The sequence below is a fragment of the Mustela putorius genome, unplaced genomic scaffold (assembly GCF_011764305.1).
Source record: "Mustela putorius furo isolate JIRA1106 unplaced genomic scaffold, ASM1176430v1.1 tig00000275_pilon_pilon_pilon, whole genome shotgun sequence".
Taxonomy (NCBI): domain Eukaryota; kingdom Metazoa; phylum Chordata; class Mammalia; order Carnivora; family Mustelidae; genus Mustela; species Mustela putorius.
The window spans coordinates 13,458,362-13,475,671 of NW_025421341.1; the positions used below are offsets into that span (position 1 = coordinate 13,458,362).

At 38.2% G+C, this 17,310-nt stretch overlaps 1 protein-coding gene across 6 annotated transcripts in view; it reads left to right on the top strand.

Moving 5' to 3' along the window:
• The window catches only part of PIKFYVE (phosphoinositide kinase, FYVE-type zinc finger containing), a 78,633-nt gene that overhangs the window by 24,912 nt on the left and 36,411 nt on the right, over nt 1-17,310 (top strand). For 4 of the 6 annotated variants that reach the window (XM_004764279.3, XM_004764278.3, XM_004764277.3 and 1 more), the window contains exons 9-17: nt 268-425; nt 1,810-1,921; nt 3,071-3,218; nt 3,760-3,927; nt 10,057-10,116; nt 11,864-11,993; nt 12,420-12,600; nt 13,211-13,285; nt 15,279-15,386. In XM_004764279.3, the coding sequence (XP_004764336.1) occupies nt 268-425; nt 1,810-1,921; nt 3,071-3,218; nt 3,760-3,927; nt 10,057-10,116; nt 11,864-11,993; nt 12,420-12,600; nt 13,211-13,285; nt 15,279-15,386 (1,140 nt within the window). Of the gene's footprint in view, nt 1-267; nt 426-1,809; nt 1,922-3,070; nt 3,219-3,759; nt 4,643-10,056; nt 10,117-11,863; nt 11,994-12,419; nt 12,601-13,210; nt 13,286-15,278; nt 15,387-17,310 lie in introns of those variants that run through there. The other 2 variants (XM_004764280.3, XM_045078668.1) reach the window with 2 other exon arrangements.

The following is a 17,310-nucleotide window of genomic DNA, read 5'->3' on the forward strand; positions in this document are numbered from 1 at the left end:
GAGCCGAAAGCAGCTGCATAACTGACTGAGCCTCCGAGGTTCCCTGGGATAGTTGGTTTTAAGAGAAAAAGTTACATTTGCAATTAGATTAACCTGAGTTCAGGCTACTCCCCATGCATGTGTTATTTCTGTTAGATGGTGTGAGTTGGCTCTGACAATCTGTATTGAATTTCCTTTTAGGCATCTGAAAATCACAGGAAAGAATCTGCAAAGGTATGTGATAGCATCCTTCTCAGGAGTAATTATTTGTTCATAATGTGATTTCAGGACAGCGTTCAGTTAAAGGACCTGTGGAAGAAAATCTGCCATCACAGTAGTGGAATGGAGTTTCAGGATCATCGTTATTGGCTGAGAACGCATCCCAATTGCATTGTGGGAAAAGAGTTAGTCAACTGGTTAATCCGAAATGGACACATTGCTACGAGGTAATGTGATCTTAAGAAAGACTTTTTGATATTGTTTATTGCTTTATTTTGAATAAGGCCATGTTGTTGTAGATGGAAGGGCAGCAGATTTTAAGACTAGGGTTCTGTTTGGTTCCTGCGTTTGGTGCATAGGGTACTCATGACTCAGCCCTCCTCCCTTCTGCATTTTAACCAGTAGTAAAGAGATGCAAGGAGCAAATGGGGAACAGTTTACCTTACCTATTATAAGCAGAAGTATGCAGTAATTCCCAGCACTAAGCTCTCTGATTAAGCAGGATTTGGGAAGGTAACTAGGTATTGAGATCACAGTGGATTCTTCTGCTACTGTTCTCTGATCTGGACATTGCAGTCTATGGAACTGAGTTCCTAAGTCCCGCTTGGAGTGTCTTGCTTGGCTCAGGAATCATTTGTGAGAAAGAGATGGACAGGCCCTATTGCCTTTCAAGGCAGCATGTCCCTAAGCTATTCTAGTTGATTAGATTAACTACTCCTTTCCTGGGAAGAAACAGGTAAGTAGGAAGAGAGAGTAGAAACCCCCGGGGTCCAGTTTTGACAGTATTTCTTTTTAGTTTTATGCTTTTACTCAAGTTATTTAATCTCTTTTGAACCTTGGACCTCTCAGTTTCAGTGTGAGGAGTATGTATAGGTGCTGTGAAGAAGCTGTGAGGATGAAATGAGATAATATGGGCTAAAGTGCTTTATAAATTGTGAAATGCCGTGTAAGTGCCCTGTGTTGAGTGTCTGTTTCATCTATTAAGTGTCTATGTATTATTATTATTTTTTAAAGTTTTCTTTCTTTGAGTGTGAGTGAACATGAGCAGGGGGAGAGGCAGATGGAGAGAGAAGGGGAGAGACAGACTCTCCACTGAGCAGGGAGCCCGATGTCGGGCTCGATCCCAGGACCCTGGGATCATGTCAGACACTTAACCGACAGAGCCACCAGGGCGCACCTTAAGTGTCTGTGTATTGCCGTATATGTTTAAGTATCTATTTTGTACATATATGTATATATATATTTGTAATATTTGGTATTACCTTACCAAGACCATAAGCTCCTTGAGGGCAGGAACCATGCTAGTTTCACCATTTTGTTTTACTATAGTGAGGACAGAGATATGCATGTACTAAGCACTTCTTACATGTTTGTTGTAAGTAAAATTAGGTTTTGCTAGGACTGCCTTACCAGCAGCTTCTCCTTTACCTGGTATCTGGCAAAATCTTTCAATTCAGCTTCAAGTCTCACTTGTTTTACCCCTCACCTATCGACCGACCATTTGTAATTCCAGCTGATCAAAATGGAAGAAAATTCCATTTGCGTCTCATCTTGTGCCTGTGAAATTACTCTGACTTTTTAAAGTTTTTATTTTTGTTGGTCTTCATTCAGGGCACAAGCTATAGCCATCGGACAAGCAATGGTCGATGGACGTTGGCTGGATTGCGTCAGTCATCACGACCAGCTCTTCAGGGATGAGTACGCGCTGTACAGACCACTGCAGGTAGTTTCCCGTGTCATCGCTGACGAGTTGGGAAGTCTTGTCTTCATCGGTGGGAATAAAAAGTCATTGAATTAGACAGAGATACATTTTCCCTGTTGTTTGAAAGTTACAAACATTTTTACTTGGTTGGTAGGGGTGATGAAAAGCCTGTTCGAATCAGACGGTTTCCAGTGGGTTTGACTTTTCTGAAGCTGGACCTTGTGGTGATATAGTTGCCTGTCATTTACCTTTAATGGTTTTCCGTTTCACTATGTCTGTGTTTTCAGGACCAAGAGAGAGTATACAATGAAATGATAGAAAAAGTATCACCAATGCAGTAGATTTTGACACATTACCAGTATTAAATTGTATAGCAGTGATAAAACAACGATGATGTATATATCTTTTTCCTTTAATTAGGGAATAGAAGTGATTTAAAATAGAACTTTTTTTTTTTTAAGATTTTATTTATTTATTTGACAGAGAGAGACCACAAGTAGACAGAGAGGCAGGCAGAGAGAGAGAGAGAGGGAAGCAGGCTCCCTGCTGAGCAGAGAGCCTGATGCGGGACTCGATCCCAGGACCCTGAGACCATGACCCGAGCCGAAGGCAGCGGCCTAGCCCACTGAGCCACCCAGGCGCTCCCTAAAATAGAACTTTTTAAAAAGATAAGCTTTCACTTTTGGTTTATGTTAATTTTAAATAAATAAATAAATAAATAAAATGTTTAGATACTTTTGTGAATTAAAGTGGAAACTCAAAAGGTTAGAAAAGACAAATGACCAAGAAGACTGGTGTGGTGTTGTTTGTTAAACTCTAACAGTTGTTTTCCAGACTGTGTCCTGGTGTTGGCACAGGATTAGAATAAATTCTGAGCCAGATTTACTCTCAGGACTAAAAAGCATGAAATGAAACACTGTAAAATCTGTGTATTATATTTTGCTCATATTAAGCTGCCTAAACTTACTGATTAGTGACAATTATAATTATTAGAGTGGAATTATCAACATTAATGCCAGTTTACTTAGTTTTTATCAATTAGCTTATTTGTATGTAAATTTATTCAGTGGTTAGCTTTGTAGAAATATTGGGCTTGAGTTTATTTGTAGTGTTGCCTTTGAAAGCTGCCACTGAATGTGAATTACTTGGATCTTGTCTTGATCTTACTAGAGTACAGAATTCTCCGAGACCCCTTCTCCAGACAGTGACTCAGTAAACTCTGTGGAAGGTCACTCTGAGCCATCCTGGTTTAAAGACATAAAGTTCGATGACAGTGACACGGAACAGATAGCTGAAGAAGGTGACGATAATTTGACTAGTGAGTTTAAACTTTCTAATATTTTGATTTTTGTGACTCATTACTGTGTATGTATGATAAATGAGTGTCTTGTTTGTTTAGTTGAAACAATCGACTTTAAGTTTTATGGCACCAACTAAATGTAAACCTCTGATAGCAATCTTCATTCTAGATACAGTATTTTCTTAAGAAACCAACTTGGTAGGCTACTGGCGTTTTCAGATTTTTGCCATAGGCTGTAGTTTGCAGCAGCTTAAAAATAACTCTGAGCTAATAATATCGCAGCAGACAACTTTCTCACCTCTTCACTATGATATCAGACTCTCTCTCTGCAGAACCTCCAATAGATTTCTCCATCTTAAAAATTCATCATATATTTAATGTGTTCCAATTTTTATTAAGTCTCCACAGAAGTACATGAAAATACTGTATCCATTTTGGTATTGCACATTGGCCTTGTCTATTAAAAGAACATTTTTCTCCTTTCCTCCAATACCCTGATGAAACCCATTTTTACTCCCCTCCTCTCCCTATATTTCTTTCCCCTCCCTGACACTAAAAGATTCTGCCAGTCCTAGCAAGCGCACATCAGTCAGCAGCTTCCAGTCCACAGTGGACAGTGACTCAGCCGCTTCCATCAGCCTGAACGTGGAGCTGGACAACGTGAACTTCCATATCAAGAAGCCCTCCAAGTACCCACATGTGCCCCCTCACCCTGCTGACCAAAAAGGTAGGAGGTAGTCACCATCTGGAATCTGGGCACAGGCTGGAGAGCTGGGCCACACGATCTCATGCCAGCCTGTCTTCCTGGCTTCCCTGTCCCATGTGGCGGAAGGGATTCGGTGTGGGTTTTGTTCCCCCTTTCTCGTTTTCCCCACACCGCCTCCCCACACTTTTTTTGGTTGGTTCCTTTTATTTCTCATTTTCTCCCGCAGTACCACCACACCCAATTTAAAGCTTGTAGTCTTTAAAAGGAACTACATCTTTAAAAGGATCTACTACTACTACTGCTCTTCCCTTAGCATAATGTGCAACTTCCAAGGTGGCATTTCTTTGCATTTATAACATGGATGTTCTGCTTTATTCATTTCTCTTTCTTTATTTAACATTTTAAAGCCTATTTGCTTATGCTATTAACCAGTAATGTAGTATTTCACTAAACCTTTTTAGGTGCTTGAACTGTATTAGGGGGAAACACACAATACAAAACATCTTTCTACTATGATTTAAAATGTTTGCTATGGAAAGAACAGACTGAAGATGCACATTTCTTTCCTGATATCATTGTATTTTTTGCATGGTTTCTAACCATGATGAAGCTTCTCACAGATGTTTGTCTGCAGGGAAAGATCGTGTTGATCAGACTCTCACATGTATTCCCAGGCCACGCAGTAGTTATATTTTCTTTTGTTAATAAATAAAATATCATTCTTTTGTCCAGCAAATAATATGCTTGTGTGTATATGCTGTATTTAAAGAAAAAGGTTTCTTCTCTGAGTAATACAAAGTGAATTTGTTATTTTGTTATTTTTAGTTGTCTTAAATGAGGGTTTATTCTACTGACTCAAAAATAATAATGACCGTATTCAGAAGACATTTGGTATAAAAAGGAAAAATAAATCATTACCAAAATCTAATACAGCAGTATATAAAAAATGAGATGCTTTTTATTTTTGTATTTTCATTTTATGTCATTTTTAAATTAACATATAATGTATTATTTGTTTCAGAGAGACAGGTCTGTGAATCATCAGACTTACACAATTCACAGCACACACCATATAGCACACGCCCTCCCCAATGTCCGTCACCGAACAACCCCCTCCCGCCCTCCTCCCTCCCCTCCAGCAACCCTCAGTTTGTTTCCTGAGATTATAAGTCTCTTATGGTTTGTCTCCCTCTCTGGTTTCTTCTTGTTTCATTTTTTCCTCTCTTCCCCTATGATCTTCTGTCTTGTTTCTCAGATTTCACATATCAGTGAGATCATATATGAAATGCTTTTTAAAAATGAATTTCGAGGTTTACCCTGTTGGAAAGAACTAACAGCCAAATTAAATTTTAGCCCTAGAGAGGAATTATGTAAAAGGAAATAAATAAAAAATACATAAGTAAGTAAGTACTTGTAAGATTTCATTATGTTCTAGTAACTAAAAAATCATTATAAAGATGAAACCATTTATTCCATGATTTCACCTGAAGTTTGGATTTTTAACAGCCCTCTAAAGTTGAATTCTTTCCTTAGATTGGAAATGCTTGTCTGATTTCCTTGCCACTTCCTATTTTGAGTCTAAAGATATGGTCAGAAAAGAGAAGCTTTTGAACCTAAACATCTATTCTAAAATAATTTGGAACAAACTCCCATTTCTATAACAAATTTTTAATGGCTGTCAGTAGTAACCATTATCCTCAAGATGTGGTAAAAAAGCTTTTAAGGGTTACAGTAATGGTGGGGGGGGGGAGAAGCAAACCATAAAACAGACATAAGTATAGAGAACAACCTGAGGGGTGCTGAAGGGGAGGTGGGCAGGGGGTGAGCTAAGTGGGGAATGGGTATTTAGGCAGAGCACTTGTGATGGGCACTGGGTGTTTTATGTAAATGATGATCACTAAATTCTACTCCTGAAATTAATATTATACTGTATGTTAATTAATTGGAATTTAAATAAAATTAAAACAACAAAAAGTTATAATAAAAAGGTATATCCTATTAAAAAATAGAAATTTAGAGAGGATGCAGTGAAAGAGGAGACTTGCCTAGTGTTGAACGTGAGTCAGAGACATGTCTTTATGGGGATCCGCAAAACAAATGGTAAGCGTGGTGGAGAGTGTGGTGAGTACGAAAGGACAGTGGAGTGGATGGGACACTTGGGTGAGATGAACTCTAGTCTGGTTCCCTGGAGCATACTGGGTGATGCTTTTGTAATAGAAGTGACAGATATGGGTCAGAGCTGGCACCTCTTATGATGGAGGATATCCTTTGGACACGTGTTGGCAATGCAGTTTCGTTTTGCTGAAAGTAGATCGTGAAATACATTTTTGACATGATGATTTTGTGTCTTGGAAGATTAGGAAATTATGAAAACGGTGAAGAAAGTAACCTGTCATCATAGTATTTATAATAGCAAAAGACGGACTGCTGAGCACAGTCAGACAATTTGCTTCAGGGTGCTTGACTTCCTAATATTGGAATGGAATGGAACAGAGAACTTCAATACTGACATTTGTACAGTACGATCTCAAATTGTATCCCTAAGGAAAATTAAAGGGGAAGCATCCACAGTTGGAAAAAAAAAAATCACAGTGACTCTTCTGCAACCTCTCTGCTCTTAACCCTTTATTTACTTTTTAGAGAGATTTTATTTATTTATTTGTTAGAGAGAACACGGGAAGGGAGAGCAGTAGGCAGAGGGAGAAGCAGGCTTCCCGCCAAGCAAGGAGCCAGATGTGGGACTCGACCCCAGGACCCTGGGATCATGACTTGAGCCGAAGTCAGAGGCTTTAACCATCTTAGCCACCGAGGTGTCCCTGCTCTCGACCCATTAAAAAGATTGTCTATAGAGAGACTATTGTGAGAGGTAACTTTTATAGGAGGATGAATCTGAAAGAGGGGCCAGCACTTAAAAAAAAATAAAAATGACAGGATAGCACAAGTCCAGATTGCATTGATGGATGGAATAAATGCCGAGAACATCTCAGAGAAGATTTTTAAAATTGTGGTTTAAAGAAAGAAAATCAGGGCAGTAATATGGGGAAGGTGATATATAATCTTAACTGAAGCTTCTCCTCCTTGCCCCCATCAAGACAATTTTATCAGGAAAGAATGTATATGACTAAAAGGAAAGTAAAGTCCAAGATGATGAAGAGAAGTTAGAGAATACCTGATTATTTTAAATAAGTCTTTGGCCAGGTGCAGGCAAAATATATACCAGACTATTGAAAGAATTTAGAGCTGTGATCATGGGGCCAGAGTTTGTTATCTTTGGAGAACTAAAAAGAAAAGGAGGGGGTTTAGCTGATTGTAGTGACAGAGGCATTAAAATTTTGTAAAAAATAGGTTGTTGATTTGACTTTGGAAGTTGGTAAAATTGTAGAAAAAAATTCAGAGGATGTTCTGTGGTATTTAGAAAAGGGATTGGTGGTGACTGGGCACCAGCGTTGGTTAACTAAAATTACATCTTTCCACAGTAATCCCATTTCCTTCTTTTATGGTGGTATGAGATTATCAGCTCAGGAGACTGGTAGAGACTGTTGTCTTTTATGTTAATAAGACATTTGATGGTCTCAGTAACCTTGTGCACAAAGAGGACAATTTCACACTTGAAATATGTTAAGGAGGAAGTTACAGGCAGTAGTTATATCTGCCTTTAAAAGCACAGGTTCTGGAGTCTCTGTGAGTCTACAAAAAGCACGCATAGGTTATTCGTGTGTTTGGTGAATGTAAGAACTTCGTGATGTCACTGTTAATATAACATGTACTTTGTGTAATGGTTGTGCCAAATGTTGAAGGAGTAACCTGATAGGAACAGGAAAGGCATGCTCATAGTTTAGGCTGTAGGGCATACAGGCCCTATGCGACCTAGAGACTCTAAAATCTAAGGCCTTTCTGAATCCCTTAATGAATGTTTCTGGCTTTCACAGCTCTCTCCTATTAGTTTTTAGCATACTAACAAGAATGGTTCTTCTGTTTTTCTGGTGAAGTTGAAGTACAATAATGTATTTTTTCTGCATTGTAGTTAACATTAACACTGATTACCAGAAAGTAAAGATTGTCAGAGGCAACTGGTAGTGAGGTGAAAGAGTAGTGATATACCCTCTTCCTCTGGTTATCCTTCCTTTTAGAGTGTAAATGGGAATGGGTGGTTATCTTTTCCTGAAAGTTAAAGGTAATATTTATAAAATATTTTCTTAGGAATCATCCTTTATCTTCCAGGGCTGAGGAAATTTGGATTTCTAAACTTGATTGACATATCTGTATTTTTTTTTAAAAATCTGGTGTTTTTATCTTCTGCAAGCAAACCCTACATTTTCATAAACTTGTAAAACTGGAACATTACGATCTTCTTGCTTGATTAGTTTTCACTACTGGTAAAACTTGGAGAGTTGTACAACTAAAATACATATATATCAGCAGGATTCTGAACCATTCTTGATTAAGTTAGTGTGTAGAACCTAGAGAAGTGAGAATCATATAGTTTTTGTAAGCTTCTAGATCTAAATTCCCATGTATAGGAAAAGCTATAGGAGCAAGTTAAACAGCACCAAATGGAAACAATCCAACTGACTCGGGAAAATGGGACATTCCACAGGACGTTTGGTCTGGGTTCTTTTAAAATTCAGTATCCTAACAAAGTAAAAAGGTAGGAGGTTTGCTTTGGACCAAAAGAGAATAAAGGAAATCAGCATATGAACCTGATTGGATCCAGGTTTGAGGCAAAAAATTTATTAAAGCATTTTGGGGACAGTTAGATAAATTTGAAGAATATGCACGAATTTCATCATATGAAGACACTGTCAGTTTCTTTTTTTTCTTTTTTTTTCTTTTTTTGAAGACATGGTCCAAATTTTCTTAAGTTTGTAAATGGTATTGTGTCTATACAGAAGAATGTCCTCATTTTTGAGAAATGTATGCTGAAGTATTAGTGGTCAAGGGTCATGAGGTATGTAACTTCAAATGGTTAGGGAAAATCCATACATATATATAGAGAGAAATCAGATATGGAATGTTAACAATTGTTAAATGTAGGTGAAGGGGATATAGGATTTTCTGTATGTTTCAAAATCATTTTACACACACACACACACACAGACACACTTAATCTTTAGTATGAAAAGTAAAGCTCGTAAAGCCAATATGTTGGTTGAACAAACAGATTGGCATTATTCGTTTCTGTGCAGGAGGTGTGGGAAAAAGGTACAACATCTGTTTTTATTTGTCCACATACTTGATTTATTGTATTCGGCATCGTATACTTTGAATTTCCAATGTAAAACTTTTTCTCTGCTTTTCTTCAAAGGATGAGCATATTGGCATATAAACATAGCAACTTCTGAAGCTCATTTGTTATAAGTGAAATCTACTTGGAAAGAATTTTTTGGAGAACCTTTATTTTAAAAGGCTTAAAATACATTGTGGTTTTGTTTGCATAGTAGAAAGAGCCTCACTTGAGCTATGCTTGGTCACAGATGCAAAGAAAAGTTCATGGGGAAGTAAAGAATAAGTTTCACTCGTGAGAAAAGTAATATTCTAAAATTCTAAACGAACACAGCCCATGTTCAGTTATGGCAACTATTTGGCAGTGTTTGGTTAGAATTTTGAAAAACCCTAATTCAAAAGCACATAAAAATTCTGATGAGTTAAATCTTTATTCCCTGCCAGTATCGCTTCTGTATTAATTTTTTGTAGTGTATAGTCTGAAATTTGAAAAAAAAACACTATTTTTTCAGGTGGCTTCTCTATAAACTATTTTGTATAGAGACAGAGTTATTTGTGAAATCGTACTGTTATACATGAGAAAAATAATGTAGATTTTTAGGCTTGTCATACCTAAATTACTGAAGATCTCAATTTTCATACACTGGCTCAGCTTTGATAAGGGAAAAGCAGTCTGTTAAGGATTATCTGACATGACTCCTTGAAGGTTCTGTTGTTATTATTCAAGTCTATTAAGTTTGGTTTGAAGTGATGGATTAAGTATAATGATGCATTCTAGTCTAAAGCTTTCTTCAGTTGGCTGGGCAGTGTTGGGCTTAGTATGAGTCATACTTTGTGCGTAGGTGTGTTCTCTGTATAACTACGCTGGCATGTTGCAGTCATAAGTCTCTCCTTTTCTTCCTCCTCTGCTCTCTCCCTGGTATGCAGAGTATTTGATTTCTGACAATGGAGGACAACAACTCTCAATAAGTGACGCCTTCATCAAAGGTAATTCTATCAAAAGCTGTACATGGGACAGTGTGTCTTACTTGTGAGGGTGTACTTAGGGCTTCGCATATTGAAGGGCACCTGACAAGTACCGAAAACAAATTTGGTTATTTTAGTACCATGGGAACACAGTTTTTATATGTAGAGTAACTCTGAGGATGTTGGGAATGAAGAATATAAATTTGGACTTGGTTCGAGAGAAGATCTCTGATCTGAAAAGCAACTGTTTAAAAGCTTTTATAGAATTTAAATTTTAGTCTTTGAAAGGCATAGTTTAATGCCTTCCAAATCATGAATATAAAATTAAGTATTGATATATATATCATCAAGAATTCTGAAACTGGTCCCGAAGCCCCCAGGGAGAGCTCGTCCATTTGAGGACCCTGCCTGCCCTGTGCAATTGGAAAGAGAAATGGGGAGAAGAGAGAAAGAACTAACTTTGCCGATTGATTTCTTGGGGACAAGACACTAGAGAAGAAGACAGCCTTCTCTGACACCTCCCTACTTAGCTTACTGTGGAGTAAGGACATTCTTAAGTAGTTCATAACACTCCACAGCTTAGACCTCAGTTAAGTTTTCATAACTTAGCAGTGTTTCTAAATTCATCTCTGAACATCTGGTTCCACTAGAAGTTTATATAGGCCAGCTGTTTACATAATTAAAATGTGTAATTTTTTTGTACCTTGTATTGTGGACACATGCTTTGTAGTGCTGTTCAGTTGAAAGTTTTTTTGTTTGGTTTGCTTTAAGAGGGGGATAGATTAGAGAATTTTTGTAAGCATTTCCTGCTTTTTTCCATTTATTTAGTCACATTTTTCAGTAATTACATAGTGAGCATCCTTTTTGCAAAGCTTTTTTTTTTTTTTAAAGATTTTATTTATTTGAGAGAGAGAGAGAGAGCACACACACAGAGGGCAAGTGGGAGAAAGAAGCAGACTTCCTGCCGAGCAGGGAGCCCGATGTGGGGCTAGATTGCAGGATCCTGGGATCCTGACCTGAGCCAAAGGCAGACCCTCAGCTGACTGAGCCATCCAGTCCCCCCTCCTTTTTGCAAAGCTTTTGATATAATCTGTTTTTTGTCTAGATGCCTTTTCATTCTTTTTAAAAACTTAAGGATTTTATAAAATTTTATGTAAATTGTTATCATGTTTTAATATTTCTTTATAGTTCATTTTTGGGTTTGATCTGTAAAGGTTTTGCTTTGAAAAAGGCCTTTGTTCTAATATTGAGAAAGAAACACTATAAAGAATTATCAGAATAGACTGTCTACACTGTTGTGTACTGGTTCATACGTATCAGGGCTGAGCTTTCCTCTTTAAAGTTCAGCACCCACATTGTCACGTGTCGTTCTGCCAGCACTCAGAGTTCTGTTGAATGCAGTTTTTAGTTTGTGATTTTACAGGGAAAGTCAGCCCCCTTATTTTTTAATGTCCCCAGTGAAGTAAAAGGACGGTAAAAATCTCTTTTTTTTCAGAAGCTATATTTATAATTATTGGCTTGAGCATGCTAGTCACTTATGTGAATTTGCTTTTCCCTGTTCTGTCTCTGATTTTGATGGTTGTGAATATTGGAAATCGAACTCACACTTGATTTTTTTGTGTATTTACACATGTCCTTGCCTTTTTGTACCAACAGTTTGAATTGGCTGAGTTTAAAAACTTAAAAAGATAAATCGGCGCTTTCTAAATCTATTAAGAGCATGGCGTAAAACATAATGGTGAAGTACGATTTCTTATTTTACACTCAGAATCCTTATTTAATCGTCGAGTTGAGGAGAAATCCAAAGAGCTGCCTTTCACACCTTTGGGCTGGCATCATAACAACCTGGAGCTGCTGAGGGAGGAGAATGGAGAGAAACAAGCCATGGAGAGGTTGCTGTAAGGCAGGGGGCTTTTGGATGTTAATCTCCCATTTTTATAATTTTCAATGACTTGATGGGGATACGAGTAGTTGTTCTTCCTCATAAAGTCAAAAATACTAAGATTACTTAGGAAATAAAGCCTGTTCTGATGAAATTTCTTATAAAACAAGAGTCCTAAACTGCGATTGTCTGTCCCAGTTGTAATTTATGTATTAACATTTCGTTGAATTAAAGGGGTTATCTTAATTGAAGATACTCACAGATTTCATTCATGTATAAAATCATGAAGGTACAGATATTTGAAATAAGATTGGCTTAGGAAGATCTTGTCTTTGAGCCATAATTCCTATGCTTATTTGTTTGTAGACTGCTTATTGCATCTTCAGAATTATTGTCTCTGGCAGTAATAACTGCAAACCTCTTTCTTCTGACATTTTTGTAGTTCAGCTAATCATAACCACATGATGGCACTACTCCAGCAGTTGCTCCATAATGAGTCATTGTCACCATCCTGGAGGGACATCATCGTGTCACTGGTCTGCCAGGTGGTTCAGACAGTCCGACCTGATGTCAAGAACCGGGACGATGACATGGATATCCGTCAGTTTGTCCATATTAAAAAAGTGAGCTCTGCTAATGCGTTTCTAGTGCTCGGAACTGGTGGCGTGGGCCTGGTAGTAATTTGTCTCTTAATGGTAATCTAAAAGGGGTTCTGAGTAAGGGGGGGTGGTGGTTTATCTGTCTGCTCTTTGTTAGCAGTGCACTTAGGGGTCATAGAAGCCACCCATAGGAAGTGAGAATGCAGTTGGGAAACCAACCAAAGGTGGTTTCCTTTTGCTTCCCTTTTCTTGACACATCATCTATGAGAAGACCTCTTCCCACAGATTACTGTCAATATTCTAAGAAAAAGCAGTGGATAATTGCCTTATTTAGATAGTGGAGTCCTATATGTATTTTTTGCCTGTGACGTTTGATTCAGTAATGGTTTTAATTGCCAATTTGGTCAGTCATATGGGTTTTTTAGAGTACCAGGTAAGACCGTAGAGAGTGGGAGGTGGAAAAATAGTCATGCTAGATCTCAGTAATTATTGGTTGAAGGGAAGAATTATATCCTGGAACTTTCTGTTCTGATTTGATTATATATAGTTAAAATAAAAAAAAATGGAAATAAGAGCATCCATCTGACTGGATTCTAATAATGTAGCATTGAGTTTTGTTTTCTTGTTTCATTAGATTCCAGGTGGAAAGAAGTTTGATTCTGTGGTTGTCAATGGATTTGTTTGTACCAAAAATATTGCACATAAAAAGGTAATGTGATCTGTTCAACAGTGAAGTTCAGCAGACAATGACTTGTACCAAGCCAATGAGTTGGGGTACCCTAATCATAGGAGAGAAGGAGAGTGGATAGCAAGGAGCAGTTAGCAGTGTCTGCTCTAGAGGTGAAATTTTGGAAGTTTGGGTAAGGTCTTCAGGGCTGATGATGATTAGGATTTGGATAATAGGATTTCGTGAGATGAGAAGGAAGGGAAAGGATAGGTCAGGCTTCCAGACCAACAGAATGATAGGGTACTGGTTCCTTTCTCCTTTGACCTGCCACATCTTAGGAAGACAAGGTTTCTCTAATAGACGGGAGTCCTTCCAGAGGCCTAGCATTTTAAAACTTGGTTCTCTCTTCTAGGGCAGAGCCGTAGCACTATCACTGGTGTTCTCTTATCCTTCTCACCTTTATCTTTGCCTTCAGGCCTGAGGCCTCTTTCTAGCACTAGCACAAAGGAATGGGGTGAAATAACCTGGTGTATTAAGGAATCTCTGAGATCCTAAAATGCAAAATGAGAAAGGAGATGAGGCCGGAGAAAGCAGGCAAGGGGCTTTGTATCCCATTTAGGGGCTTGATCTTTATTCTGAAGTCCACTGATTCTTAAAGTGCATGGTACATCAGGGTCCCCTGTGGACCTTGTTAAATACATGGATTCCTAAGCCCAACCCCTAGAAATTCTCATTCATTCTAAGGGTGTGGGAGTGTGAGGCTAAGGAAAACGTGGGGCTGCTTTTAAAGTAGGTTCTGCATGTGTTCCCAGTGTCATTGATCATCCCATTTTGAAAAATCGTCAATCTAGCAGTGCTCTCGAACTTGCTGTGCTCCTGAATCCCTCCAGGAACTCACTGCAAATAGAGATACCCTGACCCCCCACCTCCAGAGATACTGATTTGGTTACAGTGAGAGCTTAGGTAGATTTCTAGTGTGAGCAACCTGATGGGCGAACTACAGTCCTGTTTTCACTCTAAGCAGAGACTAATTCCTTTTTTTGTAAGGCATGAAGCCTCCTGAAAATTGTCAGTGATCATTGATAAATAAAACTATGCTTGGATTTGATCCAGTGTCAGTATTTCTGCATAGAATCTTATTAAAACAGGCACATTACCCATCAAGGTAGTAATTTAAGCCAAATTAAATGATCTCTATTGAATTAAGAGGAGAGTATGTTGAGCTTTTCGGTAGAGTTGAAAATTGTATGTGGGAGTGGTAGAAACATATGCATGAATGACTGTCTTGCTTCACTGCCCATGTTTAGAGATAGTCTTTAATTTGTAGTTGCTAAGAACAAAAATCCCCAAGCGTAGTTCCCCAAATGCTGCATTCACTGCTTTAAAGCCATTTGCCAGTTCAGAGTGTATAGGCACGGTCACTCTGAACTTCCATTGCAGGGTCTGGGCTGTTGGACTTGTGGCTTTAGTTATATGGTTAGGGTTTTTGTCTGAGTCTGCCCTTCTAGATACTTTAAGGTTTTCCTTTTTGAGTTCTTGTTACTTGGTTTGGCTTCCCAATTTATCACTGCTTAGAATCTATTCAGGAAATGTTTTCATTCTTTTCTCCCTTCTTTTTCCTTCTTGAATTTTAGAAAGGGTAAATTATGCTTTCAAAGTTGCTTATCTCTAGGAGTTCATGAGGAATCCTGTCTTTAAGCCCTTTTCTTCCATACCATGGCTTGATACCTTTTCTTACAATATTAGGAACCCCCCCCAAAACCAAAAAAACTTTAAAGAGTGTAGAGGATTAAGTTAAAATAGAATTAGTGAAGCAAAGCCAATTTTTGAGGAAGTCTGCTTCGCTCTGAGCAATTTGTTTTGAAAAAATATATAAGAATACCACAAAAGAACTACATGAGAGTATTTCAGAACAAATATAAGGAGATAGTCTATTTAGAAAGAATTATAAACAATATAACTTAAAAGATATGATTAGAGGAGGTCTGTGAAGTGCAGGCTTTAAAAAGCTTTTAACAAATTTTATGTTTTGTAGATGAATTCTTGTATTAAAAATCCCAAAATTCTTCTGTTGAAGTGTTCCATTGAGTATCTCTACAGAGAAGAAACTAAATTTACTTGCATTGATCCTATTGTGCTTCAGGTAAGGACTTCTGACTACAAAAGCGATCTGCAGGGGTCTTTGTGTACTGTAGGGCTCGCAGACTCGTAACTCATTCCAGCTGGTTTTATTTGGCAGGGAAAGAAACTTGATGGCTTTTGTTTCACTTAAAAAATTATTATAAGGGGCGCCTGGGTGGCTCAGCGGGTTGGGCCGCTGCCTTCGGCTCAGGTCGTGATCTCAGGGTCCTGGGATCGAGTCCCACATCAGGCTCTCTGCTCAGCAGGGGGCCTGCTTCCCTTCCTCTCTCTGTGATCTCTTCCCTTCCTCTCTCCTACTGTGATCTCTCTCTGTCAGATAAATAAATAAAATCTTAAAAAAAATTATTATAAAAGACCTCTTTTATGTATTACTTAGGAAGCTTATCAAAACCTCTGTCATTCCTTATTTTGGAGTTTCAGAGTTGTTAAGGGGAACGTACGACTTTTGGGGAATATATGGAAGAAAAATGGAAACTCTAAATTCTGGCCTCTCTGCCCACTTGGGTTATTGATTTACTTTAAGGATTTTTCTAACTTAGCAGATCCCCAGTGGCAATACCTAGTTTTTAATAGAGTCTGTCCTACTAAAACACGTGTTTCTGGACTGCCAGTTACCTTTTACATGGTTGGTTAAGGGGAGTAACATCCGATGGAAATTGTGTATTTCTCTATGGTTTTTCTTAACTAAGGGACCCGGAAGAGCTGCAGAGGATTCTAATCCTCAGCCTCAGCTCAGCTGCTACACAGGCTAAAACCCTTTTGGCTCTGTTTTAAGAAACTAAAAGTGCTTTTCTGCTGAAAGTGTTCTCACCCCAGAGAGATGCAGCCCTAGTCCTGCCTGGATGGCTCCCCGTGGCCCCACGGCTCAGAGCTTATTTCCTGTTGTACTATTGAGTAGTTGCTTTTGTACATTTTAAATTCAGGCAGCCTCCAGCTGTGCTGAGCCACGTGTGTGGGCTGTCCAAGGTCATCGCAGGGTATTGACTTTTATTTTTGCTAGTGGGCTGGATATGAAGTTACATTGGTTTAAAAAGTTTTTTTGCCCCAACTCCTTTTCTCCCCTAAATGCTATGCATTTTCATTTGCAGTTGTTCAAAATGGGAGGTTTTCAGGAATGTGTCTTATCATGTTCTAGCAGAAACGCTTATATTCAGTTCCAGAAATATTTACGAAAAGCATTACTTGAATATCCATAGGTGACAATTTTCTGACAGTGGTAGAAGCAGTCACTTTTGTACTGAATTCATAGAAAAGCAACAGAAGAAACTTGTGTTTTTTTGGAATTCTGCTTTGTTATTTGGGGTTGTTTCCTCTTGAAATTCAGTTATGTATAACAAAAATCAGGTTTTGACTAGATCATTACCATCCCTGATAGCTCTGATTTACCGTGACTTCTCAGTGGTGAATTGATACAGGGAATAGGGAAAAACACAATTATTGGTTTTGGAGTCTTAGATTTTTTGATGCTGGGAGTTCTCTTAATCTCACTGAAGGTATCATTGGAAGACTTATAGGATTAGATCACAACTGTGTTGATTGTAAGGCTTATCCTGAATGGATTTGTTAAAATGTATGAAATTGCAGGTCTTGGATGAACTGGATTACTGAAATCCACAGGTTAGTGTTTACAGAAAAGTGTATTTAAATTTATCCACTCTATTGTAACTCCATTCCTGCATTAGGTTAGTGGACTGAAGTCTGTTTGTGTTAGAGAAATGTGCTCTGGGCAAACCTGTTTAAGAAACATGATTTAATTTGCTATAAGGTAAAATACATTGTGCTTTGAGACGTAGTTTTTTAAACCTTAAACACCTGCCCTGTGAAAGTTTTTAGTTTGAATTGATAGAAAGTATCAGCTGATTTGAGCTCTCTCTCTCTTTTTGTCCACTCAGTGTGGAATAACCAAAGAAGCAGCAGAAATTTTG